The sequence below is a fragment of the Medicago truncatula genome, chromosome 2, assembly GCF_003473485.1.
Source record: "Medicago truncatula cultivar Jemalong A17 chromosome 2, MtrunA17r5.0-ANR, whole genome shotgun sequence".
NCBI lineage: Eukaryota > Viridiplantae > Streptophyta > Magnoliopsida > Fabales > Fabaceae > Medicago > Medicago truncatula.
In genome coordinates, this window is record NC_053043.1 from 41,922,181 (window position 1) to 41,949,471 (window position 27,291).

Consider the following 27,291-nt stretch of genomic DNA (forward strand, 5'->3'; position numbering starts at 1 on the left):
TGAAATTTTTTTTATTTTATTATTTATTTTCAAATATTTTAAAAGTAAAATATGATGTGGAAATTTTTTTTTACACGTGGCCAATTAAAAATAATAAAAAAATGAAAAAAAAATGTCAAATCAGCGCCACGTAAGCGAATTTGCGGAGTTGGATAGGGGAGGGGTGTTTTTTGGAAAAAAAAAGTTTTACAAGGATGCAAATCAAATCGAAAAGAATGTAGGATAGTAGTCTCTGTTTTTTTATTAGCAGAAGGCGTGTGAAAAAAAGAACACGAGGGCTATGTTGATGATCATTAACACATGTTTTTTTCACACATGGAGAGTATCCAAATCCATCTTATACATGTAAACAACTGCTCGACCTTTTACTCAGTTTCAAACACATGAATGACTGTCAGAATCACTCTCCAACCATAATCTTTAGAATTTAATATATCTAACAGTTGTTTCATAAAATTGTATTCACCCTAAACTCGAATATATTGTATGCATTTTGGGAAAGGAAAAAAAACATATCAAATTATGAGCATTATTTTTTGTAAGAAAAGAAAATAGTACAAAAGTACTGAGTTTTCTAGTTATTGCCATTCCCTGCAATTCCCGCACTTCCACTCTCCAAGCCTAGATGATGATTCCATCCAGGGTGAGCACTTGCTATGAATCCACATCCGACAAATCTGACAAGAGAGATCGGGGGCTGGTTCTGTTTGTGAACATTGCCAACAATTGTGAACATTTGATGAAGTTGTAGGTCTCAGGTTGTTCTGTAAACTAGTAGTTGCACATTCTTCAGGAACACCTAGTGTGCAAGAATTATTTACAAACCCTGACAAGTCCACAAACAAGTCAGCTTCCTCAAAGTGACTACTGCTATCTAGATGCAAAAGTTCAGCAGAAGAGAGGTGAGTTTCTGATTCGATGTCAATGAATTCATTATCAACACTTTCAAAGTCACTCAGAAGATTGTAGTCAGCGAAGACAAAGTCATGTTCTACGAAAGGTGATAAAAACTCTGCGGGCATATTACCCATTTCATCCCGTGTTGAAATTTCAGCATGCCGAACTTCACCCCCAGAAGAGCTATTATTGTCCCCCTCAGGTTTAAAATGCCTCGTCGTTGGTATTTTCTGAAGCCCTGACCCAGAGATGGTGTTACGCTCAATGCCTGCATCTAACTCGGGTTCTGTAATCAGTTCAGCATCTGAAAAAGGAAACGGTGGAGGATTGTTCTCTGGTATAGAAACATCCTCAGCAGGAAACTCATTTTCTCTTGTGTCAGTCAGTGTTTCAGAACCAAAATCTTCTCCAGAATGGTTCTTCTTGGAAGCCTGTGAGTGTGACTTCTCTGCATCTAACTCTAACTGGGGTTCTGTAATCAGTTCAACATTTGAAAGAGAATACGGAAAAGGGTTGTTCTCTTGTTTAGAAACAGCCTCTGAGGGAAAAACCGGATTAACAGGCTCACATGCTCTAATGTCAGCCAGTATTTCAGAACTAGAACCTGCTCCAGAATGCTTCCTCTTGGAAGCCCGTGAGCCTGACTGCTCTCCAACTTGCTCCTTGCACACCAAATCAGAGTAAGGACACACGGGTGACTTTATCTTCCGACATCTGCAACATTTGAAGCCCAGCACAGAAAATATTTTGGACTCTTCAAGTTCAAGAGCTTCAGCATGATACCACCCTGTAAAGCCCACATGCAAAGATTAGATAATAAATTGCAAGCAGTTAAAAAGTATTATCACTTATAGAGAAAAAAACTTACGGGTACATGTTTCACAGCCTATATACATTAGATCAGATCTATATCGCTTATGGCACAAGTGACAAACAGGTTCAAATTGAGGCAAGCTTGAACGTCCCTTCAGAAGTACTTTCTTTAGCCTGAAATCAATGCCTGTATTTTCATTGTTATTCTTTTTCCATACAATACCCCAAGAGGATTTTTTGCCACTGCTTTTTGTTTCAAGAGGGGAATGGGAAGCAACTTTTTTCATGTCGGGACGACAATCATTTTCCCTGGTAGATCTCGGTATTTGATCATCACATTTAGGCACTGGTTCCATCAAAATTGTCAAAGAGCCCCCATTTAAAAGTAAGGTACTGTTTGAAGATTTGTTAACGGTCTCTTTTTGATAACATTGTTTGCATGTGGTCAAGAACTCAATATTTGTATAGGTAGAGAATGTTGAATCTATTAAACAGCCCTCGTGACAATGACCTGACAAATGTAGCACCCATATGCAACAAAATGTTAAACTAAAACACAAACAAATATCAAATAAAATAAATAAAACAAAGACACGAACAAAATCAAATAATATAAAAAGACACAGTGCTGATTATTTATTTATTTATGGTCGTTCATTTGCTTTTATTCTAGGAAGAACGGTTCATTTTATAAGAAACAAAAAATATCACATTTCAAGAATTCCCAAAAACATTAGAACAGAATACTATAGTAAATAGAAGGATGATGCATGAGGTACCTTGACATACACTGCACTTGAGAGCACTCCTGTAATTCAAACAAGAGAAAGAAAAAAACGGAGGTTTTAGGGTGAATAGGTGTTAAAAGAAAAGAAGTAAGGGATACCATAGAATCATGAGAAAAACTATAACCAAGTCGGGGTAATTACCTAAATGAAACACACTGCTCACATACGGAACATGATAACAGTTCCAAATTGTCTCTCTTGCACGTGAGGTAAGAAAATATGTCCTTCCAGATAGCATTCAACCGCTTTTTGTGCCATTGAGATGCGATATTCAAGTTATCTTTATGAGATGGCTCTTTTTTGTTTCTTACTTCATACTCTTTTACCAGATATAAAGGAATGCGTTTTTCAGAAAACCATAACTTCTCTCCTTCTGGCACTTCTTCTATTTCAGCGATCTTCCTTACCCGAGAAGGAATAATCTTTTGGCTCCCAAAAGCTATGGCATAGGATGTTTTCCCCTTTGCAAACTTTTTGTCATAAATATTTGCATTTCTAAAAGCAGAAACTTCAGTATCTTGACCTTTTCCATCCTGGAGGTTATACTCCGGCCGAATCAGATCAATCCATCTGATGTAAAAATCCAGATATCGAACCTGGTGCAAATAATCATATCAAATATCATCAAGTTATTGTTGTCGGATCCAATATACTGCAATAAATCTTATAGTAATCAAAGGGGAACCTGAAGTGCAAGCTGTGATGCATTTCTACTCATTTCAACTGCAGCTCTCCAAACCAGCTGTCGGCTTCTTTTAGGAATTTCAGAGACATCAGGATAGACAATGCCCAAAATTTTCCTCAAACCTCCTGTTGCACAAACAACAATCAATGGTTTTTTTATTCCCAAACAAATTTACACAAGCACAAAAAAAATTCAAAATTCTATCAGTGGATAACCGATATTTGATCAACCAAGCATCAATCTATTTACTGCCTCTGTTCCTTTTAAATTATTGTTTTAACCAATGTTCCTTTTAAATTGACGTCTTAAGGTTGTTTACACATACCAATAAAATAAAAAAGTTGTTACTTTTGATAGAAATGTTTGTCTTTTTCATATAATACCCTTATCTATCTCACTTAACACACATTTCTCTCTGCAATAAATAGTAAAGGAAAAATTTGACAAAACAAAAATAAATACTACTTTCAACTTTGAAACAATAAATAAAAAGGAATAAAACACGCTTAAAAATAAATACTAATAATTTGTTTCCAGTTAATCATAGTAAAAACATGTACTTCAAGAAATACCTTGCCTAGCTGCTTTTCTGACCATGAATTTTGGCAATGCAGCTTTCTGAAATACAGATTTGGTAAATTTGTCATTCAACCAGCCAAAGTTTTCACGGCATTTGTTGGCTGTATATTTGATAGGTAATTGTTTTCTACATCTGCCGCATGATGCACGTTCCTGTGTTGTTCCAAGAGTAGATGCATCACTGTGGATTGTGAGAGATTCAACCAACCACTCATCCGTGGGATTCACCCAGTCACCAGAAAAAGCGATTGTGCGAATGTTCTCCTCAAGCTGAAAATGGAAATTTATTACCCATAGAAAAACATATAATTACACATCAAATAATTAATAAATCCCCCTAATTTTTAAAAAATAAAATAAGTAATTACTTACTTTGAGTAAAAGTGACTTTATGTTACTAAATGAAGTGACCCTTTCCATTTGTTTACGCCATAGCTTTCTACAGTTTTCACTACGAAAGGGCCCATCTACTAAACCATTTAAGCTTTCCTCCAAATATATGACATACGCTGAAATGCTAGGGCTAATTCCTTCTCCACTCCTTACAGGAGCAAGACCGGAAAGTATTTTGGCGGCGCTTTTGGTAGCAGTTATAGCAGCATGATTTAACATGCACCCTTTCTTGCTCGAAACAGAGGATTTACAAGAAAGGCACCAGCAACACCTCTCTCTTATAACCTCCCCAAGCTTCTTGTCAGAATTTGGCCAAAAGAAGCGTGAAGCTGTTAGTGAGAATGCTTTTGCTACCAAGGAAGGGTTGTCAGGTGTAGCTTTCTTCAAGTCAGACACATGACCCTCTGATCTAGAATCCTCTGAAGAAAGAATGGCCAATTTAGCAGCAGCAGATGCAGCAAAATCACCATTCATATATTTATTAATGTATGACTGAGGTTTATAGGAGCAACCCATATACACAAAATCACTAGTGATATTTCCGTTTGGAACACATAGGTGTGAAGAGCTTTCTGGAATATTCCAGTATTGTAACACTGCCATGCAAATACTGGAGTACAAAGGTCTATGTTGCACAGAATCATAAAGCACTTGAATAACTTTACGAACGTCATTCTGATTGTAGTACTTATGACAAAACTCGGCACTGTTGACATTTAGCCTGCAATCGTAAATGACATTACATTAAAACCTCAAAATTAGTAAGTGCAGCTACATTGAAAATAATGCCCAAAAGTAAAATGATTAAGAGAACGAAATCAAAGCGCAGATTTAAGTCTAAGGGAAGAAAATATAACTGGACTCTGAATTTCATTAACTTCCAAGTAAAGCACATTTATCCGACATAAAAAATGAAGGAATTAAAGAAACACAGCAGATTTTGAACTTACACAAGTAAGTGGTCGCAAGTACCAATGAAAAGCTGCCCGTACAAATCATTACCAAATGTTTCAGCCCCTTTAAGAGATGTTCCAGGTGCAATTGTTGGCCCAATCATATTTATTTTGCATTCTGGACAATGCCATGGCCCTTCTGGTATATACATCTTATACACACCAATACACCTTGAATGATAAGCAGCGGGACATCCATCACAACAAAGCAAGGTCCCATCCATGCCACAGAGGCGACATTCATCACCATTCTTGTCAACCTCGTCCTCAGAATTAGCAGGTAAGTTCACAGCATCTAATTTTGAAACAAACTTTGTGGGTTCTTCATCCTGGCAATTGGTAGTTTTGGCATATCGTCGATGGACTCTTTTAGGTCCATTTTCAGCAATAGGACTGTCCTCAGCATCATAATTCTTCCCGAGCTCCGACGCTTTACGCATGTTCATTTCAGCTTTAAGCTCCTCAGACTCCAAAACATTCTCGCAAAGAATTTGCAATATTACTAACTTCCTACTTGCAGGCAATGAGTAATAATCGCCGTTAAAAATCTCGTTGTAGAATCCATTCCACTCAGACCCCTTAATGTATCCATTAACTGCTAAATATTCAATTAAGAAAACAGGCCAAGTCAATGTATCAAGCAAGCTCCATTCACTGCACCTGGAATAATACATATTAAAATTTAAATTGATGTCTTTTTCAATAGAAATAAAAAATATAATAAGAGTCTTGCTAACAAGAAAACAAAAAGTAGAAACTTTAGAATAACAACTTTTAAACATTCAAAAAGTTGAATATACCCTTTTTCACCATTTCCCAAGAGAATATTTCTATTTTAATTTATTAACAAGTGTCATAAGGACACTCTTTAGTATTTTTCCCAATAATAACCTCATAAAATGAATAACACCAGTGCATGTCTGTTGGTGAACGAATTAAAACATATTAATAGAATTCTACAATTATGTAGATGATTTGATGTCCTCTCTCCTCCGTAAAAACCAGTCAAAAAAGAAAACAGAATTAGCTGCTTTCAAGTTCCTCTATAGCAAATTCTAAGGTGTGCCCAGTTATATTAGGTTGACTAATATATATGTTTCTCTTAAGATATAATATGACCACACTTACATACAGTTTCATAGATTACAGGATCATAGGTACTGTATGAGTTGTTTTCCACTAAAAGTGACAACTGTCCATAACTACGTTTGCAGAACTTCCTTCAGAATCTCATCTTTCATGCTATTTTCGGTGAAAGCATAAGCTACAGAATCTACAGTAACTAAGGATTTTATGCAATGTTGTCAATTACAGATTGCGGAAGATAGCAGTTTGTTCAAATTCCGCTGCGCTATAGCAGAGCGGCTGTTTGACAACTGATTGTATGTGAATTTTGCCCAATGCTATATCAGGTTACACTCTACTGTTTTTAATGGAATAGAGTTTAGAGCTCTAATGTACACAAAACAGTCAACAATATAATCATAAATTAACCTGAGGAGGAAGAAGCATAATACCTAAGGCATTGAGATGCAACCGTTGATCCCTCAGATGCAAGATGTTCAAGATGACGTCTCAGAGCACGCATTAAAGAATTATGAACAGCATCAACCAACGTATTTGGAACTCGACAGTTAAGAGCCCCGACGAAATCATCCAAACTAAACGGATAAAGAAACAATCGAATACTGAATGATCGTAAGAATCCATATACCGAAAACAAGTACGAAACATACTTCTCCGGCACACCAATAGTTCCTGAAGACGGCGGTAACTCCAAAGGCGGCGACAATTCTGATGCCACCAGCAATTCAACCGGTATCTCAGCATCCGAACACAAATCCCTAGAATCATCGTCCATAACATCTCGTGAATCCTCTTGATCTTCCGCATTCAATTCTCTAGATTCTTCAATAATCTTATTCAACAACGATTGTTCCAATTCATTCTTTCTTCGAATCAAATCATCGTCGAAATCGCAATCCTCAATGAGAATTCTACGAATAGCGCTACTATCCAAATCCTCAAAAACACCGTTCTCATACTCCACTCTGTAAAAACCGATTTCATAACTCATAACTTTTCCGATTTGAACGGTTTCTGAAAACTCTTTCAAAACACATCGTCCAATCAATACAATCGGCTTCTTCAATTCAACGGTTACAGTTTCTTTCCCTTTTCTTCTCGGTTTCCGCGGTCGACCTCTCCGTTTTGGTGGTTCCGACGCAAAATCCCCCGATGGTGGCGCCATCGGTGGTGGTGTAAATTGTTACGGCTTTTGTTTGCGGAAGTTCAGTGTAAATTGTTAGGGTTTGAAGAATTGTGCTGGTTTTATATGACTGAAATAATAATAGCTGTTAAGCATGCGCGAGCGCTTGTGACAGATTATAGGGCTGTTATGTGATTGGGTCGTCAACCCGTTTAAACGTAATTAAAATATCAGCTTAATTGCATTTTCGATTTTAAGTATTGCGACTATGTGATTTTGACCTTTATTTTTTCTTTTAACGAAATTGGTTTCATATGTTTTTTCTTATTTTTTTAGGGAATACGTCAATTAATAATTGGGAGTTGGTTTCTAATGGGGTTTTGTGCTAATCCATGAGTCACCCTGTTAGCTTGTTTTTGGTTAAACTCTACCTTAGATTTGGTAAATTGAGGGATAAGTAGTTTATCAACAATGATTAATAATGCTTCCAAAATTAGTGTTACTGATATTGTTACTATTCACAAAATAAACGACGAGCTTCTAATCCAAAGAGAAATCATTAACAAATTATGAACATTAATTTTTGTAAAAAAGTAAATATCAAAGTACTGAATATTCTAGTTCCTAAGCACTTGCGGTGTGCTATACTTTTTGAATTGAGCGGTACAAACAAAAAACCTTGGATAAGAGGTTAAGGTTTCAATTTTGGCTGACTGGAAAAATTTGAAAAATATTAATCTGTGCAAATAAATAGTCAGATGAGCAACATAAAAACCTGCTTATCACCCGACGAGCAATTTGTAAATCATGCTCATGCAATGTCACGAGGCAAAAAAATCCAATATGAAAACTAGGGAGTATGATTCAACCAATAAGGCTCTGGAGCATTCAACCAAACTGATGGATATGAAATCATGTTGAAAGCCAGCTCACTCGATCAAAAACTGGGTCGGCAGGCACTGGAGAAGCTGAGATGATATGTAAAAGGAAAAATCACAGCACCTTGCATTCTATTAAACCATGCCAGCTCATAATATATTTTGCTCAAGTTCGGCAGCAGAGGATTCAACTCGTCTATACATGTCACCTGAACTATTCCGTGTGCATATTCATTGAGACATCTGGAAAGGTTGCTGCTAAAATTATGTGATTGGATGATGACTAGTTCAGCTATTGCCATTCCCTGCAATTCCCGCACTTCCAATCTCCAAGCCTAGATGATGATTCAATCCAGGGTGAGCAATTACTGTGAATCCACATCCGACAAATCTGACAAGAGAGATCGGGGGCTGGTTCTGTTTGTGAACATTGCCAACAATTGTGAACATTACCATTTGATGAAATTGTAGGACTCTGATTGTTCTGTAAACTAGTAGTTGCACATTCTTCAAGAACACCTAGCGTGCAAGAATTTTTTACAAACCCTGACAAGTCCCCAAACGTGTCAGCTTCCTCAAAGTGACTACTGCTATCTAGATGCAGAAATTCAGAAGAAGAGAAATGGGTTTCTGATTCAAAGTCCATGTATTCATTATCAACAATGTCAAAGTCACTAAGAAGATTGCAGTCAGCAAAGACAAAGTCCTGTTCTATGAAAGGTGATAAAACCTCTGCAGGCAGATTACCCATTTCATCTCGTGTTGAAATTTCAGCATGCCAAACTTCACCCCCAAAAGAGCTATTATTGTCCCCCTCAGGTTTAAAATGCCTTGTCGTTTGTATTTTCTGAAGCCCTGACCCAGAGATGGTGTTACGCTCAAAGCCTGCATCTAACTCGGGTTCTGTAATCAGTTCAACGTCTGAAAGAGAAAACGGCGGAGGATTGTTCTCTGTTTTAGAAACATCCTTTGTAGGAAAGATAGGAGTAGCAGGCTCACTTACTCTTGTGTCAGCCAGTGGTCCAGAATCTGCTCCAGAATGGTTTTTCTTGGAAGCCTGTGAATGTGACTTCCCAGCATCTAACTTTAACTTGGGATCTGTAATCAGTTCGATATCTGAAAGAGAAAATGGCAGTGGATTGTTCTCTGGTTTAAAAACATCCTCAGCAGGAAAGATAGGAGTAGTAAACTCACTTGCTCTTGTGTCAGCCAGTGTTCCAGAACCAGAACCTTCTCCAGAATGGTTTTTCTTCGAAGCCTGTGAGTGTGACTTCTCTGCATTTAACTCTAACTTGGGTTTTGTAATCAGTTCAACATTTGAAAGAGAAAACGGAAAAGGGTTGTTCTCTTCTTTAGAAACAGCCTCTGAGGGAAAAACCGGACTAGCAGGCTCACATGCTCTAAGGTCAGCTACTGTTTCAGAACTAGAATCTGCTCCAGAACGCTTCCTCTTGGAAGCCCGTGAGCCAGACTGCTCTACAACATGCTCCTTGCGCACCAAATCAGAGTAAGGACACACGGGTGACTTTATCTTCCGACATCTGCAACATTTGAAGCCCAGCATAGAAAATATTTTGGACTCTTCAAGTTCAAGAGCTTCAGCATGATACCACCCTGTAAAGCCCACATGCAAATATTAGATAATAAATTACAAGCTGTTAAAAAGTGTTATCACTTATAACTAGAGAAAAAAACTTACGGGTACATGATTCACAGCCTATATACATTAGATCAGATCTATATGGCTTATGGCACAAGTGACAAACGGGTTCCAATTGAGGCAAGCTTGAACGTCGCTTCAGAAGTACTTTTTTTAGCCTGAAATCAATGCCTGTATTTTCATTGTTATTCTTTTTCCATATAATACCCCAAGAGGATTTTTTGCCACTGCTTTTAGTTTCCAGTGGGGATATTCGGCAACTACTTTTTGTTTCAAGAGGGGAATGGGAAGCAACTTTTTCCATGTCGGGACGACAATCATTTTCCCTGGTAGATCTCGGTATTTCATCATCAAATTTAGGCACCGGTTCCTTCAAAATTGTCAAAGAACGCCCTTTTAAAAGTACGGTACTGTTTGGAGATTTGTTAATGGTCTCTTTTTGAGTAGGTAATCTGGCATGATAACATTGTTTGCATATGGTCAAGAACTCAACATCTGTATAGGTAGAGAATGTTGAATCTATTGAACAGCCCTCATGACAATGACCTGACAAATGTACCACCCATAAGCAACAAAATGTTAAACCAAGAAACAAACAAAAATCAAATCAAACAAATAAAACCAAGACACGAACAAAATCAAATAATAAAGGCTTAAATGAAGTTTTGGCCCCCTATGTTTGCCATCGTAGCAATTTTGGCCCCCTAACAAAAAAAATGCAATTTTGACCCCCTAATTTTGTCATGTTTAGAAAAATATGCTCTTTTGGCCCCTTATCTTTACAAAAAAGTTGTGATTTTGGCCCCTTTTTTGGGGCACGTGGCGGCTTCTCAACATAGTTGGGAAAATGAGGGGGTCAAAATTGCTACGAAGGCAAACATAGAGGGCCAAAAATGCATTTAAGCCAATAATAAATAAAAAAACCCTATGCTGATTATTTATTTATGGTCGTTCATTTGCTTCTATTCTAGGAAGAACGGTTCATTTTATAAGAAACAAAAAATATCACATATCAAGAATTCCCAAAAACATTAGAACAGAATACTATAGTAAATAGATAGAAGGATAATGCATTAGGTACCTTTACATACACTGCACTTGAGAGCACTCCTGTAATTCAAATAAGAGAAAGGAAAAAAAACCGAAGGTTTTAGAGTCAATAGGTGTTAAAAGAAAAAAAGGAAGGGATACCATAGAATCGTGTGAAAAACTATAACCAAGTCAGGTAATTACCTAAATGAAACGCACTGCTTACATACAGAACATGATAACAAGTCCAAATTGTCTCTCTTGCACGTGAGGTAAGAAAATATGTCCTTCCAGATAGCATTCAACTGCCTTTTGTGCCATTGAGATGCGATATTCAAGTTATCTTTATGAGATGGCTCTTTTTTGTTTCTTACTTCATACTCTTTTACCAGATATAAAGGAATGCGAGTTTCAGAAAACCATAACTTCTCTCCTTCTGGCACTTCTTCTATTTCAGCAATCTTCCTTACCCGAGAAGAAATATGCTTTTGGCTCCCAAAAGCTATGGCATAGGATGTTTTCCCCTTTGCAAACTTTTTGTCATAAATATTTGCATTTCTAAAAGCAGACACTTCAGTATCTTGACCTTTTCCATCCTGGAGGTTATACTCCGGCCGAATCAGATCAATCCATCTGATGTAAAAATCCAGATATCGAACCTGGTGCAAATAATCATATCAAATATCATCAAATTATTGTTGTCAGATCCAATATACTGTCATACATCTTATAATAATCAAAGGGCAACCTGAAGTGCAAGCTGTGATGCATTTCTACTCATTTCAACGGAAGCTCTCCAAACCAGCTGTCGGCTTCTTTTAGGAATTTCAGAGACATCAGGATAGACAATGCCCAAAATTTTCCTCAAACCACCTGTTTCCCAAACAACAATCAACGGTTTTTTTACTCCCAAACAAGTTTACACAATCACAAAAAAAATTCAAAATTCTATCAGTGGATAACCGATATTTGATCAACCAAGCATCAATTTATTTACTCCCTCCGTTCCTTTTAAATTGACGTTTTAAGGTTATTTACACGTACCAATAAAATCACTAAGTTGTTACTTTTGATAGAATTGTTTGTCTTTTTCCTATAATACCCTTATCTATCGCGCTTCACACATTTCTCTCTGCAATAAATAGGAAAGGAAATATTTGACAAAACAAAATTAAATACTACTTTGAACTTTGAAACAATTTGTAAAAAGGAATAAAAGATTTCTTAAAAAACGACGCTTAAAAATGAATGGAGGGACTAGCTAATAATTTGTTTCCAGTTGATCATAGTAAAAACATGTACTTCAAGAAATACCTTGCCGAGCTGCTTTTCTGACCAAGAACTTTGGCAATGCAGCTTTCTGAAATACAGATTTGGTAAATTTGCCATTCCACCAGCCAAAGTTTTCACGGCATTTGTTGACTGTATATTTGATTGGTAATTGTTTTCTACATCTGTCGCATGATGCACGCTCCTGTGTTGTTCCAAGGGTGGATGTATCACTGTGGATTGTGAGAGATTCAACCAACCACCCATCCGTCAGCTTCACCCAGTCGCCACAAAAAGCAATTGTGCGAATGTTCTCCTCAAACTGAAAATGGAAATTTATTACTCATAGAAAAACATATAATTACACACCAAATAATTAATCCCCCTAATTTTAAAAAATAAAATAAATAATTACTTACTATAAGTAAAAGTGGCTTTATGTTACTAAATGATGTGGCCCTTTCCATTTGTTTCCGCCATAGCTTTCTATAGTTTTCACTAAGAAAGGGCCCATCTACTAAACCATGTAAACTTTCCTCCAAATATATAACATATGTTGAAATACTGGGGCTAATTCCTTCTCCACTCCTTACAGGAGCAAGACCAGAAAGTATTTTTGCAGCGCTTTTGATAGCATATATAGCAGCATGATTTAACATGCACCCTTTCTTGCTTGAAACAATGGCTTTACAAGAAAGGCACCAGCTGCACCTCTCTCTTATAACCTCCCCAAGCTTCTTGTCAGAATTTGGCCAAAAGAAGCGTGAAGCTGTTAGTGAGAATGCTTTTGCTACCAAGTTAGGGTTGTCAGGTGTAGCTTTCTTCAAGTCAAACACATGACCCTCTGATCTAGAATCCTCTGAAGAAACAATGGCCAAATTAGCAGCAGCAGATGCAGAAAAATCACCATGCATATAGTTATTAATGTATGACTGAGGTTTATAGGAGCAACCCATATACACAAAATTACTAGTGATATTTCCTTTGCACTTTCCAAAGCCAGTCTGGTCACCGTTAGTTTGCAATGGCAAACTAGTGTCATTTGCATTCCCATAATTAATAAATTGGTTGCTTACCAAGGAGCACTTGGAAGAAATGGATGCAGTTGACTTGTTATCAGGATTTGGGCAACTCATGTCAGACTGGTGGTTAATAGTTGAAACAACAAAATCCGGACCATATTCTGCTTTCCCCAAGGTAAATCCTTTATGGTCATTTTCATCTATCTTTGAACTTGAGCTTAGATGTGTTCCGTTTGGAACACATAGGTGTGAAGAGCTTTCTGGAATATTCCAGTACTGTAACATCGCCATGCAAATACCGGAGTACACTTGTCTATGTTGCACAGAAGCATAAAGCACTTGAATAACTTTATGAATGTCATTCTGATTGTAGTACTTATGACAAAACTCGGAACTGTTGAAATTTAGCCTGCAATCGTAAATGACATTACATTAAAACCTCAAAATCAGTAAGTACAGCTACATTGAAAATAATGGCCAAAAGTAAAAAGAATAGGAGAACAAAATCAAAGCGCAGATTTAAGTCTAAGGGAAGAAAATACAACTGGACTCTGAATTTCATTAAGTTCCAAGTAAAGCACATTTATCCGACATAACAAATGAAGGAGTTAAAGAAACACAACAGATTTTGAACATACACAAGTAAGTGGTCGCAAGTACCCAGGAAAAGCTGCCCGTACAAATCATTTCCAAATATTTCAGCCCCTTTAAGAGATGTTCCACGTGCAATTGTTGGCCCAATCATATTTATTTTGCATTCTGGACAATGCCATGGCCCTTCTGGTATATACATCTTCATCACACCAATACACCTTGAATGATAAGCAGCAGGACATCCATCACAACAAAGCAAGGTCCCATCCATGCTACAGAGGCGACATTCATCTCCATTCTTGTCAACCTCGTCCTCAGAATTAGCAGATAAGTTCACAGCATCTAATTTTGAAACAAACTTTGTAGGTTCTTCATCCTGGAAATCGGTAGTTTTGGCATATCGTCGATGGACTCTTTTCAGCCCATTTTTAACAGGAGGACTGTCCTCAACATCAGAATTCTTCCCGACCTCTGACTCTTCACGCATGTTCATTTCCGCTTTAAGCTCCTCAGACTCCAAAACATCCTCGCAAAGAATTTGCAATATTACTAACTTCCTACTTGCAGGCAATGAATAATAATCGCCGTTAAAAATCTCGTCATAGAATCCTTTCCACTCAGACCCCTTAATGTATCCATTAACTGCTAAATATTCAATTAAGAAAACAGGCCACGTCAATGTATCAAGCAAGCTCCATTCACTGCACCTGGAATAATACACATTAAAATTCAAATTGATATCTTTTACAATATAAATAATAAATTTAATAAGAGTCTTGCTAACAAGTGCCTTGGGCACTCATTGAAAAAACAAAAAGTAGAAATTTTACATTGAAAATAACAACTTTTAAACCTTAAAAAAGTTTAATATACACTTTCTCACCATTTCCCAAGAGAATATTTCTATTTTAATTTCCCTAACAAGTGTCTTAAGGGCACTCTTTATTGTTTTCCATATAATGACCTCACAAATAAATAACACCAGCGCATGTGTACTGGTGAACAAATTAAAACAAATTGATAGAATTCTACAATTATGTAGATGATTTGATGTCCTCTCCTCTGTAAAAACTAGTAAAAAAAACACATTTAGTTGCTTTCAAGTTCCTCTATAACAATCATGAAGACTTGCAAAAAAAAAAAATGCATTACATGCCTCCAGTGTTTTTGGATTCTATATGTCATAATACTTTAACCAGTGGAATAGCACCAAGGCAAATTATAAGGTGTGCCCAGTTATATTAGGTCAATGAATATATATATATGTTTCTTTTAAGATATAATATCCAAAAATGACTATACATACATACAGTTTAATAGATTACAGAATCATAGGTGTTGTAGTCGTTGTTTTCCACTAAAAGTGACAACTAACCATAACTACTTTTGCACAACTTTCTTCCGAATCTCTGTTTTCGGTGAAAGCATAAGCTACAGAACCTACAGTAACAAGGGATTTCATGCAATGTTGTCAATTGCAGATTGTGGAAAATAGCGGTTTGTTCAAATTCCGCTCCACTATAGCAGAGCGGCTGTTTGACAACTGATTGTATGCAAATGTTTCAATTCAATTCACTTACTAGTAATTATTAGTAGTATTAATAAAACATTTAACTTTTATGTACAACTTTAATTTTAGCACCACCAATGAAGAGACTTTGTTTCATCCCTCTGACAAATTTCAATCATTATATATGCATAAACAAGAAAGCAATGTCAATGTTACATTTGATAAAACCCATGGGAAGAGGTTGTTGCCTAGGCTGCACTGTTGATTTACAAGCAACCTCCTGTTCAATCCACAAGATGGAATAGATTGTAGTTGTACCCCATTAGACAATCTCTATAGGTTGCTCCACCTTATGGTCTCACAGAAGATTCTTTCTGCTCCACAAACTCCATAACATCATAGATAACAGACTATAACTATCCTTAGACAACGAATTTAATAGCTTAAAGGAAATTTCTCTTCAGCATAAAACGGTCAGCACAAAAGGATCGATTGCTTCCTATAAATATGTTGAACGCCATGCAACAGGTTGAGGAGATTATTAATTATGCAGATCATGAATATTCTAAATCTTTTGATTTGACAACATGGGATCATGGACTTGTTATAAATATGTGTATGTAGGAATTAAATAAAGTTGAGCACACATGCCATTACCTGACCAATTATCCCTAAACACATCTATGTGTTGACTATTACCTATTGGCTAAAGTCCTGCTTCATACCAAACATAGCTTCATATTTGTTACACATGACTCGAATTGTAAGTCACAGTGAGGGAAATAATGAGGTTAACATAGGGGAGTACCAAGGAAATATGGGTTAATCAAAACACACACGTATGTATGTGTGTATTACTTGATGTCCTGTTTTTAATGGAATAGGGTTCAAAGCTCTAATGCAAACAAAACAGTCAACAGTATATAAATAAAAAATTAACCTAAGTAGGTAGAAGCATAATACCTTAGGCATCTCGATGCAATCTTCGATCCCTCAAATGCAAGATGTTCAAGATGACGTCTCAAAGCACGCATTAAAGAATTATGAACAGCATCAAGCAGCGTATTAGGAACCCGACAGTTAAGGGCACCGACGAAATCATCCAAACTAAACGGATAAAGAAACAATTGAATACTGAACGAGCGTAAGAATCCATATACCGAAAACAAGTACGAAACATACTTCTCTGGCACACCAATAGTTCCAGAAGACGGCGGCAACTCTAACGGTGGCGGCAATTCTAATGCCACAGGCAATTCAACCGGCGTCTCAGCATCAGAACAGGAATCCCTAGAATCATCGTCCATCACATCTTGTGATTCCTCTTGATCTTCCACATTCAATTCACTCGATTCTTCAATAATCTTATTCAACAACGATTGATCCAATTCATTCTTCCGTCGAATCAAATCGTCGTCAAAATCGCAATCCTCAATGAGAATTCTACGAATAGCACTACTATCCAAATCCTCAAAATCACCGTTCTCGTAGTCGACTCTGTATAAACCGATTTTGTAACTCAAAACTTTTCCGATTTGATCAACGCGTTCTGAAAACTCTTTCAAAACGTATCGTCCAATCAATACAATAGGCTTCTTCAATTCAACGGTTACAGTTTCTTTCTCTTTTCTTCTCTGTTTCCGCGGTCGACCTCTCCGTTTAGGTGGTTCCGACGGAGGATCCCCTGATGGTGGCGCCATCGGTGGTGGTGGTGGTTCGGTTGATTTGGATTTTCGCGGAAGCTTCATTGAAGATGAAGAGAGTTAGGGTTTCTAATTGCGGAGGTTCAGTGAAAATTGTTAGGGTTTGAAGAATTGTGCGGGTTTTATATGAATGAAATAATAACTGCATAAGCATGCGCGCGCGCTTTTGACGGATTATAGGGCTGTGAGGTGATTGGGTCTTAACCCGTTTAAACGTCAGTTTTAGCGGGTTGGGTTAGTTTTGCTTAATCCACCTATTACTTTTTAATTAAAATATTAGTTTAATTGAATTTTCGATCTCTTAAGAGTCCGTTTGGTTCAACGGTGGGATGAGAAGAAAGAGATTTTAATGAAAGGCAGGGGAGATATGTTAATTAAATAATACTATGTGTTTGGTTCAAAAGAGGGAAAGGGAGGAGAGGGGGAATTTTAATTAAATACAAGTTTAGTTCACAAGGGAAGGGAAAGGATTTCAACACCAAATTACTTTTTTATCGCTCTAATATTAAAACAATCTCATGATTTTAAAATCAGGGTCCTGCTAACCGGTGCCCCCCGAGGCATTGGTTAAGCATACCATAAAAGAGAATTATTACCATAAAATGAAACTGTTTTTGACTTTATTATCAATTAATTACATTATTTCAATGCATTAACTATTATATAATTTCCTTTTTCACATCCTTAACCGGTGCCCCCGCCTTAACCAGTGCCCCGGGGGCACCGGTTAGCATTTCCCTTAAAATTATTCACTTTCTAAAAAATTAAACATGAAAACTTAATAACCAAAATCTCCATAAATAATCAAATACAAAAGGTGTAACAATTTTTTTTAAAGAGTGAATTCATAAATATTAGAGCACAATCTAAAATTATTTGAATTTTTTTTATCGATAGTCATTTTTTTTATCTTGATAATCCATCTAATATTTACTAAATTAAGTTTATATAAATATGTAAAAAACCAAATATATTGAATTAAAAAAATTAAGACTAGAATACGTTCCCATTCAATAAAAAGTAAGAAGGTCCCTAAGGGTCCGTTTGGTTCGAGAATTAGGAGGGGAGGGGAGGGGAGATATTTTTAATTAAAAGTGTGTTTGGTTCACAAGGGGAGGGGAGGGATTTTAACAGTATTTTACCGTTTTACCCTTAAACTTAATTAAATAAAAGAAACTGTTTGTTTTTACGATTTCAGAAACTGACAAAGACAAGCACACATCTAAGCTGCTATTTTATCTTAAACTGGCTCATGTATCTTGCTCCAAGCATCATATTGTTTTTTTTTTTTTTGGCTTTTTTTATCGGAGCAATTCTTTGTAATATTTTTTTTATAAGAACAATTCTTTGTAATCCTTGCATTTTTTTCCAATTACTTTCGTAAAAAATAACATAGGTCTTAAATATATGACATAAGAATTTTCAAAATCATGGATAGTGCTTATTAATTAACAATTGTAAGATAAATGAAATTTGTTGCATATGAACAAATAAGACACATGAAAGTGACTATGACTACTGTTAACTATTTCTCCTTAAAAAAAATAATGATAAACATCATAACAAAACAGTCTCCCTAAAAAAACTCATAAACATCATAACACCATCATAGTATGATTAATCAGAAGAACCAAAGACAGTTTCCAATATGACTGCTTTGCGTGCTTTGGGTGGACACTGAAGAATCATTCTAAGTATGTCTACATCTTTCATGACAACACGATATATCTTAGGCAATGAATTTGGGTCACATCCACACTCCTCTAATAAATTCCAAGTCTCTTCTCCTGAAATTGGAGGCAACTCGTGTTTATGACGTTCTCTCGTTATTTCATTTCCTTCCCGTATTGCAGCATTTCCTTCTCCGAGTGCCTCTGCAACCACTTTCATTGACTCTTTAAGTTCAATAATATCATTGTATGTCTCTTTATTCTTAGCCACTTTCAATCTCTTCCTTTTTCCACCACTTGTCATGGTTGAAGGATCATATGATTGTGTTTCAGGTAAAGTAAAGTCATAATCAGGAGCATCAAAGCTCTCCAAAGTTACCTCATTCCGAGCAACACGGTCATCAATATCTTGAATAGTTTCAACAAAATCTTCCTCAGTGATCGATGCCCCTCGTTTTCTGGTCTCTTTAAAAGTTCCAGATTCATCTCCATCAGCTCGGTTAGGCCCATGAAGTATTGATATCTTTTTATAGTTTGGAAATGAATCAACTCTCCAATGTGCTGCTTTTGGTTTCGACTGAAAAGTAAGTTTGACACAAGTTGTAAAATTTTTGATCAATCAAAAAATATTTCAAAATACAAGATTTACAAAATTTACCTCAATTAGAGCAGCCCAAACTGGTTCTTCCGCATCCCATAACTGTGTAGTTGAATTCCAAGAAAACCCACTCATACCACCTTTAAAAATTTCGTGATACTCATTGTAGTTTCTTTTCAAAGTTTTCCAACGATTTTGTATCTTCACCTTATCAATTTGGTCACCAAACAATCTCACGAGTTCATCTGTAACATTGTTATATGCTATTGACGTAAAGGTACCGTTAACTTTGTTACCGTTTTCAAATTCTAGCATGAGAGCATCAACAAGAGCATCATCCATGGCTTTATTCCAGGTCAAAGACCCAGAATTACCATTGCTGGTTGACAATTGCTTTTTCGATGTCATAATCTATAAAAATGGTCAATTATAACATAACTACATTAATAAATATAATTAACATGAAGTTCCAATATCATTCACTTGACATCAATTTCAAATATACATTTAGTCCAAACACACACATATATAAAAAACACCATAATTTAATAAATTCAGTACTACTTCATCAAAGAAAAACCAAAATCAAAATAATAATATAAATTGCAATGTAATCCATTTAAGTTTGACCATTATTTTCATAATTTGACCACATTTGATGCGCTGCACCATTTTTTTATAATTCCACCTTGAGCAAATTCATCCATATCACTTCTTGATGCCTCATGATTGTCATGGGATACATTTTGATTTGCAAGTTCGGCATCTACTTCAGCTATAAGGTCTTCATTTGGTTCTGCGCTCATTAGATAATTGTAAAGAATGCAACATGCAAAAATGATTAATTTCTGAGCTTTGACTCCATAAGCGGGTTCTGTTGAATTTGATAAAATCTCAAATCTTTTTTTTAATACACCAAAGGCTCTTTCAATTGCATTTCGTAAAGACGCATGCCGAAGATTAAACAATTCTTTATAATTTAGGGGTGGATTTCTTGCCGAAAATTCTTTCAAGTGATACCGAACTCCTCTATAAGGCGTAATAAGTCCACTTGTCAACATGAAACCAGCATCAACTAGATAATATTTTCCTATAGTAAAGGTAAATAATAAATGTGATAGTTTGAAGTATATAATATAAGTAGTTATAACTTTATGTTGATTCTTATATTACCTTGAGGAATTTTAAGTTTATCTTCTCGTGTTAATGCATTCTTTATTATTCTTGAGTCAGAGGCGGAGCCTTCCCATCCCGCAAGCACATACGTGAACTTTAAATCAAAAGTGCACGCTGCTAAAACATTTTGTGTTGGATACTCTTTCCTACCACGATAACGAGGGGCGTCTTTTGCAGATACCTTGACTCGTATATGTGTTCCATCTATAGCACCAACACAATCCTGACACAATATAGTATTTTTCTATCAATATATATATATATATGTTATACCCTGTTTTTGGACCTAAAAATACTGGGCCCAATTTCATTTCAAACTTTGTCAATTATCAAATTTCAACTGCACAGTTCAAATTGTCTCTGCTACGCAGTGTTTTCAATCACAATTTTACCTATGTTTTTCTTGCATAAAACTTTTCGAAATGTCTTTACTTGTCTTGTAAGTCATTCAAAAGTGTCTCTGAATCATTACATTGCTTTTTCTACAGTTTATTTCAAAATTTGCAAAAAGTCGTACAGAAGGGTATTTTGGTCATTTCCTGCAGTGGGACCCATTTTCATCCTTGTGACTGTCTCTGAGTCTTTTCAGATTGTTTTTTTTACATTTCATCAGTAAACCTTGTTAAATTCATTTCAAACTTGCATCTAAGTCAGTGTCAAGTCAATCTGGATCTGTTTAGGTCATTTTTAGCCCTAGGGGCATTTTGGTCATTTCACACAAAATTTTGGCATAGAGAGGTTACTTTGAAGTACCTCATTTAAGCCATTGGTTCGTTTTAGTCCGTTTTGTCAATTTTATTTTTTGTTTCGCTATACGTTTGGTCAAATTACGTTTTTTACTCAATTTTATTTTTTATTGCATTTTGGTCCCTCATTTGAGGTCCCAAAATTGCATTTTTGTCCAAACAGTTTTCTATTTCATTTCAGTCCTTTTTATTTTTATTTTTTACATTTTAGTCCTTTTAGGGTTAATTGCAGTTTAGTCCTTAAAGTTCTTATTTTTGCGGAAAGGTCCAATGCCACATGTCAGTTTCCTATTGGTTCCAATGCACACATGTCAGCTATAAAAGGTGTACAGTGCCACACAGACCCGATAATCACACGCCACTTCACCACAAAAAAAACAGAATCAATTTTTCTCTCTCAAATTCAGTTAGATCAAAAAACAGAAATCACCAAGAACACAGAAAAATTCATCAAACCCTAACACACAAATTCATAACAAAATCACCAAAATCCATTGAAATTTCCGCAAATCTCAGAAGATTCGTCAGAGAATCATCATCATCGATTTGTTCCTTTCGCAATACGAGTGCGAATCCGTCACCGGACTCAAGCACGATCACGAAAGGTGTGCGAATCCGAGAAGAAAAGGACCAGCGCGAATCTGAGGAGAAGAGAGAAAGCACGCAAGGCGCAAATCAGAAAGAAGAAGCACGATCAAGAACAGCGCGAGCTTAGAACGAGGCCAAAGCCGCGAGTGTCGCGAATCCAAGTCGTGCAAACGACGGCTCCAACGACAACGGTTTCAACAACGCCGAGGAGGTATCCTCCTTCGTCTCCTGTTCCCTTTTTTTTTCAAAATTTCACCGAAGTTCAAACTCAGATCTACTCCGATTCAAACTTTTTTTGAAAAATCTAAGCTCGGATTCGAGAAGTACGTAAAAAAAGATGTTTAAAAACGTAAAAAAAATTTGAAACGGAGAAGTTTCGAACTCCGGCGCGGAGGCGCCACCGCCGTCCGCTGCGCCGGAAAAGCCATGCAAATCGGAGAAGATGACCGGAAAGTTAGAGAGAAGGTAGAGCTTCTCTCTCTAAAAGAGAGAAGAAAGAGAAAGAGGAGTAACAAATGGAAAAAAACCGGATTTCACAGATATATATAGAGGTTTGAACCGGTCCGGTTTATTTTCGGTTTTACTCTCTCATTCTCAGCCTTCAGATCAATCTAACGTTCCCTGATGCTCCAGATTTTCTCGTTATGGTTTGGGCCTTTCATTTTCGTTTTTGCTTCTTTTTTTGCTATCTGCACCCTGTCTCTTTGCTACTGGAACCTCTGCATGCTTAGATTTTTTTAATAAAATTTCTAAAAAATTATCACATGTTTCTTGATGTATTTTCATGCTTTTGTGATATTTTTCAATAGTTTTAAAAATGATAAAAATGCATGTGATATTTTTCGTTTAAATTAGGTTTTTGATACAAATTTGTGCATTTTTTTAGTAGTGCATTTTCTCAAAAGATGATGGCATATGTTGTGAGTGATTAATAGGCAATTTTATGATAAATATTGTTGCTGATCCTATGTGTGGCTTGCTGCTTGTGAATATGAACCTTATTTTTCTTCTTGCCTTGCAATTAGTATGTGTTTTAATAACAAATAAGGTGCAAAATGTCTTAAAAATGTGCCATGAGTTTTAGCTTGAATATGTCCTATTAATTCTCACCTTATGGCACAAAGCAAGACTTCTAAAAATTTGCCATAATGAAGGGATCATAGGTCATACACATGCTAGAATTTTATGGCCACTTTCATGCACATTTTGTCACTTTATTAGTCTCTTCTATGTCTTTCCTCTTAATATTTTTTGTGCACTTCTTTTGTTCTATGCTTTATCTTACTAATCATCTCACTTCTTTTGTTCCATTCATTTCATGAGCATTTCTCCATTTCACCACTATCTCCTCCACTTTCTTTAGCCTAGCATTTATTTTTTTTTTTTGTAAGTTTTAATTCATTTGGTGATGTAATTTGTTATCATTGGTTTGTAGCTTGGCAAAGAGGCCATAGAATGTATTTAGGCAATTTTTGTAATATGGACTACGGACACTGTGACGCACCGACACGCACACACTCACCCTAGATGTATGCTTAGGATTGTATGCATAGATGTATGGCTAGGATTGCATGATTAGATGAACGTTTAGTTTCGAACACTTAGAGAAAATCCAATTTTTTCCAAAAAATATGCAAATAAATTCACTTCAAATATTTTCATGAAAGAATGGAGTCAAAACTCCAATAACTTCTCCCTTTTATTTTCTTAAGTAAAACTTTTAATGAACTTTAACCATACTTAGACTTCATTTAGCAAAACGATTAATTCCACCTCACATTTTCCAAATCTTATGCCCTTGAGGCCTCTCATCTCTATTCTTCAAAATCTCTTTTCAAACTTAAAATCAACCAACAAAAACAAAAGCTTTTTTTTGAGAACGAACTACGATCGGTTTTGATCCCTTAAAAGGGTACGTAGGCAATGAGTCAAAACTCCTCCAAGCCGAAATAAAAATCAAATTCTACTTCTTCTCACCCCCATTCTTCACTAATCATACCTCCGTTTTTTACAAATAAGCAATAAAACTAAAGCGTAGAAATAAACTTAGGAGAGCGGTTCTTATGGAATACCATAATCGCCCCGGGTGCCTAACACCTTCCCGTAGCGAAAACGACCCCCGAATCCGGAAACTCAAGGGTTTTTCTCCTTTTACCCTTCCCAAGAAAAAAGAGAGATATCAACGGTCAAAAGGTTCAAGTCCAATTAATGGCTTGGCACCCAAAAACCATGATAACAATATATATATATATATATAATTTATTCAAGTCTTGCTAATATTTTATTAATATAAAAATGTACCTTAAAATATGGGTAGAATCTAGTGCTACTAGAAATTTCCAAGGGGATCGTTGATCCATCGGGTTGTACAATAAACTTTTCTTCCAATTCAAGAATAGCTTTCAAAACTTGATGGAGATGACGGCTAATTGTCTCACCCGAACAACGAAACCAAAAGTTGACTTCACGATTTTTAGCATTATGGGTTAGTATGTAAAGTGATTTTGCAACTTGTTCTTCCACACTTGACCATCTTGTAGGTTGTAAGCCCCCTTCTCTTTCTAACATATCGCATAACTTTAAAAAAGTTTGAGGACCCATTCTTATTATATTTCTACTAATTTCACTATTTTTAAGTCGATACATTACTTCTTCACGCACCCTTTCTCTCTGAGAGCTCATACTATAGCTTTTTTTTTTTTTTTTACGAGAGATTCGAATATAACAAAAGACAACAGCACACATAAGCTGAGCTATAGCTCTTCGGCGCAAATCAAACCATCTATTGATAGCAATTTCCTGATCTTGATGATCCATCTAATCGCATAAAATTAATTTCTAGATTATATAACTCTTATACTACAATTACATATAGACATGTAATAAACTACAACAAACATATTTATATATAAACGAGGCCATGATCAATATATGGAAGAAAAAAAAATGAAACAAAGCATATAGAAAGAAAAGCAGAACGTAAAAAAGAAAAAAAAATCATGATTAATGTATAGATATATGGAAGATAAAAAAAATGAAACAAAGCATATAGATTAATGTACAGAAAAATAAAGCCAAGATTTTACACAACAAGACATGTAGGATCGGTGAATTAACAGTGAAAAAAAACACTACTAGGTTGTGATTATCCTATTTTAGCTAGAAGTGAAGATTTGCATTTTATATAAGCTGTATCTGATACTCCAACAACAATAAGTATCAATAAAAATAATGCACAGCTTTGAGGATGGATAATGTAGTGTGCCAACAGGAACAAGTTCAATAGCCAGCATCAGCCTTTAAAAAAATAAAATAAATGGCCTGCATGCTTGAGAGAGGTTTTAAGTGGGAACATGTGAAATGTAAACATGTCCTGAGTTTTTACTGTTCGTTTGCCTGTAGGCTGTAGCTATTTTATGCAAAATTTTATTTGTATATTTCTGTTCTCATGGTAAATTATTTTATTTTTTTTAAAACTATGTGCGTTTTTAGTGAATTTCATTTTCAATTTGATTCAATGATTACGAGTTATATTCAGCTAATCCGATAATAGTAAGGTTGTGTAGTGAAAAAAAATTCTGGTCAAGATTTTACACAACAAGACATGGATAGGTGAATTAATTGTGAAAAAAAAAAAACAAGCAACAACAAGTATAATAAGCTGAATTAAAATAAAATAATAATAATAATAATAAAACTTCAACGATTTCATCAAAAAAAAAAAAGACTTCAACGATTTTAAAAGTGAAAAAAAAACAATACTCTCAAATGAATGGATCAATACCATAAGAAAAAACACACTGAAATAAACAAGCCACCGTAAGGATAAAGCAACAATTTAAATAATAAAGTTCCAACAACGATAACGATTAAACAAGGATAATAAAGTAGCGAATCAATAACGATGTAATTAATAATACTACGATATAGACAATGAGATGATGAAATTACTCACAATTCACTTTGGAGGAAGCCTCAAGCAGTCGTTGACAACAACAAAGTAGTAGTAAGAGCGGTTTGTACATCTAACAAATAAGAGTGGTAGATTATATAATAATAAAAATTGTTACAAGGAAAATATAACAAAATAATAATAATAATTGTTACAAGAATAAGATAACCTAATAATAATAATAATAAGATTGTTACAAAAATAATATAATCTAATAATAATAAAAGTTGTTACAAGGTTAATATTGAGATTTGAAATTAATTTAAGGATAATTATGGCAATGCAATAAAATTTTAAAGAGATTTGCTCCCCTCCCCTCCCCTTCCCTTCCCTTCTAAAAATTGAACCAAACACTTCAAATTAAAAATCTCCCCTCCCCTTCCCTCCCCTCCCCTCCAAAACTCTCGAACCAAACAGACCCTAAAAAAAAGTAAGATAAAAAAAAATCTCAATAACATATGAAGAAGAAGAGAATACATAACAAATAAATTGATTTTTTTTAGCAGATTAGCAACAAAAAGTTCACGCAATAAGAATACATCGAAACATGAATAAATAAGCATTAAATTTTTAATAAGGACAATTTTGACAATTTAAAATAAATATAGGGATTATTATGTTAATATAATTAAAACTGTATTAAATCATCTCTCCTTCCCTTCCTTCCCCTCTCTTTCCCTTCCACTCCCCTTCTACAAATTGAATCAAATACAAAAAGTTTAGAATCATCCTTCCCTTCCGAAAATCCCGAACCAAACGGACCCTACGTACTCCGACGGTGTGATTTTAATCTTTATTTTTTCTTTAACAAAATTGGTTTCTTATGTTTTTTAGGGGAACAAATTTATCTTATTTCATTAGATAAACATTATAGATACAAGGCGGTACGTCAATAGATAATTGGAAGTTAACTTCTAATGGTGCTATCTGAACTAATTCATGAGTCACCCCATTTGCTTGCCTATGGCTACACCCTACCATAGAGTTGGTAAATTAACTACTAAGTAGCTGTCGACAATGAGTAATAATACTTGTAAAATTAGTGTTACTACTATTATTACTATTCACATAATCAACGACGGGATTTGAATCCAAAGAGAAATCCATGATATTCAATCCTAACTCAACCACCCACTATAGTGCTTCACAAAGTCCCAAAGCTTCACCAACCTCCACAAAACACAACGATGCAAACCATGATGTTTTAGCAAGCACAAAACCCCCGTTGGCATCTCAAATACATATAATAATATCAACCTTACTATGGGACGTTGAGAAGGAAGCAACTGCATTGCATTTTTGTCTACATGGGACGGGCCTCTGCCATCAAACCTTGTTGATAGTACTCATCCCTAGAGGCATATTTGATGCTTGTGTACTTGCCGGTCGTCCCAATTCCTGAGCAAGGTTTCAGTCTTCTAACATGTAGACGACGGGTTCAAAGACTTGAGTTGTCGTTTCATTCACTTGTTGCCGCAATCTCAAGTTATTACGTTTCCAAATACTCCAAATGACTAATGCAAATAAAGAACATTTATGACAATTGAAGTCAATCTAGTAGACAAAATACAGCTGATGT

General features: G+C 35.6%; 2 protein-coding genes across 7 annotated transcripts; both read right to left on the reverse strand.

Annotated features, from left to right (window-relative positions):
- Nucleotides 1-461: 461 nt before the first annotated feature.
- Nucleotides 462-7,708, reverse strand: LOC25487491 (DDT domain-containing protein PTM). Its single transcript, XM_013609434.3, has 9 exons — nt 6,626-7,708; nt 5,106-5,768; nt 4,135-4,876; nt 3,756-4,032; nt 3,184-3,308; nt 2,640-3,094; nt 2,490-2,518; nt 1,766-2,221; nt 462-1,684 (listed from the first exon to the last, which is right to left on the reverse strand). The coding sequence occupies exons 1-9, from the start codon at nt 7,357-7,359 to the stop codon at nt 579-581; spliced, it is 4,587 nt and encodes a 1,528-aa protein (XP_013464888.1). The 5' UTR covers nt 7,360-7,708; the 3' UTR covers nt 462-578.
- A 168-nt stretch (nt 7,709-7,876) lies between these two features.
- On the reverse strand, nt 7,877-17,132 carry LOC25487492 (DDT domain-containing protein PTM). Of its 6 annotated transcripts, XM_024776604.2 has the most exons (11): nt 16,243-17,132; nt 13,814-14,476; nt 12,573-13,584; nt 12,199-12,475; nt 11,633-11,757; nt 11,089-11,543; nt 10,937-10,965; nt 9,895-10,401; nt 9,390-9,809; nt 9,199-9,311; nt 8,757-9,086 (listed from the first exon to the last, which is right to left on the reverse strand). In XM_024776604.2, exons 1-11 carry the CDS (start codon nt 17,025-17,027, stop codon nt 8,907-8,909), a joined length of 4,566 nt encoding a protein of 1,521 aa, XP_024632372.1. In that variant the 5' UTR covers nt 17,028-17,132; the 3' UTR covers nt 8,757-8,906. The 6 variants fall into 6 exon arrangements, with proteins under 6 accessions (XP_024632370.1, XP_024632369.1, XP_013464889.1 ...); XM_024776602.2 differs by having other exon boundaries at nt 7,877-9,311; nt 16,243-17,131; XM_024776601.2 differs by having other exon boundaries at nt 7,877-9,809; nt 16,243-16,386; nt 16,462-17,130.
- Nucleotides 17,133-27,291: the final 10,159 nt, after the last annotated feature.